This window comes from Propithecus coquereli, unplaced genomic scaffold, assembly GCF_000956105.1.
Source record: "Propithecus coquereli isolate 6110/MARCELLA unplaced genomic scaffold, Pcoq_1.0 Scaffold98, whole genome shotgun sequence".
Classification (NCBI taxonomy): domain Eukaryota; kingdom Metazoa; phylum Chordata; class Mammalia; order Primates; family Indriidae; genus Propithecus; species Propithecus coquereli.
Genome location: NW_012156173.1, coordinates 2,733,706 through 2,735,400, shown reverse-complemented (window position 1 = coordinate 2,735,400; position 1,695 = coordinate 2,733,706). Strand labels below are relative to the sequence as shown.

The window sequence follows — 1,695 nt, the reverse complement described above, 5'->3', positions numbered from 1 at the left end:
GAATGGGCCTTGGTGTGACCCATATGCCACCTCACGGGACTTCCTATTCTTAAGTTTTTTTGACTGGCAAACATTTTTTGTTTGTTTCCTATTACTAAAATGTGATACCAAAAAGGAAGTTGTGTCTAAATCAGCTGTTTTCTCAGTCCTGTGACTGAAATGGAGCCCAAATTTCCACATCCAAGGTTTTTTTTGTGTTTGTTTATATTATCTAATTCTGACTTTTGCCAGCTAAAGCTATTAATACTTTATAGTCAAGGTGAATGAATTTCATGTCAGGGACTAGGTTTTACTGTCTTAACTAGTTACTCTTCCTTCCCCATCCTGTTTATTTTAAAATAATATTCTTTGAAATTGCTATAGATAAAGGTCACAAAAAGATGATGTTCTGATCTAATATTCCATTTTTCCATACGGATGCTAATTTGTCTTTCAAACTTTGTTCCCATTTCTATTTCTTTAAAGGCTGAAAAGAAGGGAGCCAGCAATACCATTATCGGTATGATTTTTGGATGTTATGCTTTGTTTGAGTTGCTGGCATCTTTGGTATTTGGAAACTATGTAAGTACTAAAGTTCAGGTGCATGTTTTAATTTTTAAAAATTGTGTAATGAGTTATTCTGATTTACAAGTCTATAATTTGCATGGATACAGAAATAACCACTGTTATGGTTTTATAAATTGTGCCACTATTGACAGTTCCCTCCTTAGGGTTGATTGATTTTTGACTCCTTCCATGTTTCTAAGCAATGTGTATTGGCACTCCATTAAAGAGTTACTATATTAACTGTACATGTCTTCCCCCAATCCTATATTTTCCAATATAGTAGATTTGTTTATGTCAATATAGACTTGTAGATGTCATCAATTTACCACTCTTCTTTGACATTTATTATAGATTGTACATATTGGAGCAAAATTTATGTTTGTAGCAGGAATGTTTGTCTCAGGAGGAGTTACCATTCTCTTTGGGTAAGTCATTTTCTGACATGTTTGGGAGCTCAAACAAATTTCATAATCTATCTTCGGTCTGAAATATTAATGGCTTTTTAAGTCAATGGTACCATTATTGTCTGTTGAATGCATAGCATGTGACAAATGGCAGAAGGAGTTGGGTGAGTAGAGAACAGAAATGAATGGCACTGATCTTGAGGAAACAGTCCTCCAGGGACCACCATTACACTGGCCACTGAATTTATTCTTTAGGACTCCTGTGACTGTGAGTGACAGAAACCTTTTGGCTTAAGCTAAAAAGTGAATTTCCTTCCTAAAGAATCAACTCAGAAACTTCAGGATACAAATGTTGAAACAGCATCATAAAGAAATTTTTCTTGACTTACTGCCCTTGCTTTTTTCTTCTTGTGATTTATTCTTGGTCGAGCTTTCCCTTGTGGTGGCAAGGTGGCCCCACCAGCTCTAGTAGGTAGTGCCACTTTCCCAATAGTTCCTGTTAGGGCCCCAGGTTGGAGCTCCCTGGCCAGATCTTTCTGGATGGCCAATCCCTGTAGCCAGGGGGAAATAATGTTCTGATTCGCCAGGCTGGGTCACGTGCTCACTTCAGAGGTGGGGCAGCATGGTTTTCTCTGTTGCCGTTTCCAGAAAAAGGGGAAATGAGTTCCAGAGGCAAAACAGCTATAGAAGTTCTTAAGCTTAGAGTTCTTAAACCAGCAGCATAGTGGCAAATAATATGGAAGAG

At 37.6% G+C, this 1,695-nt stretch overlaps 1 protein-coding gene across 1 annotated transcript in view; it reads left to right on the top strand.

Annotated features, from left to right (window-relative positions):
- SLC18B1 (solute carrier family 18, subfamily B, member 1) overlaps window positions 1-1,695 on the top strand; it is a 47,869-nt gene that overhangs the window by 19,631 nt on the left and 26,543 nt on the right. Inside the window, exons 3-4 of the mRNA XM_012665173.1 lie at window positions 466-561; window positions 898-971. Coding sequence (XP_012520627.1) covers window positions 466-561; window positions 898-971 — 170 coding nt within the window. The remainder of the gene's footprint in view (window positions 1-465; window positions 562-897; window positions 972-1,695) is intronic.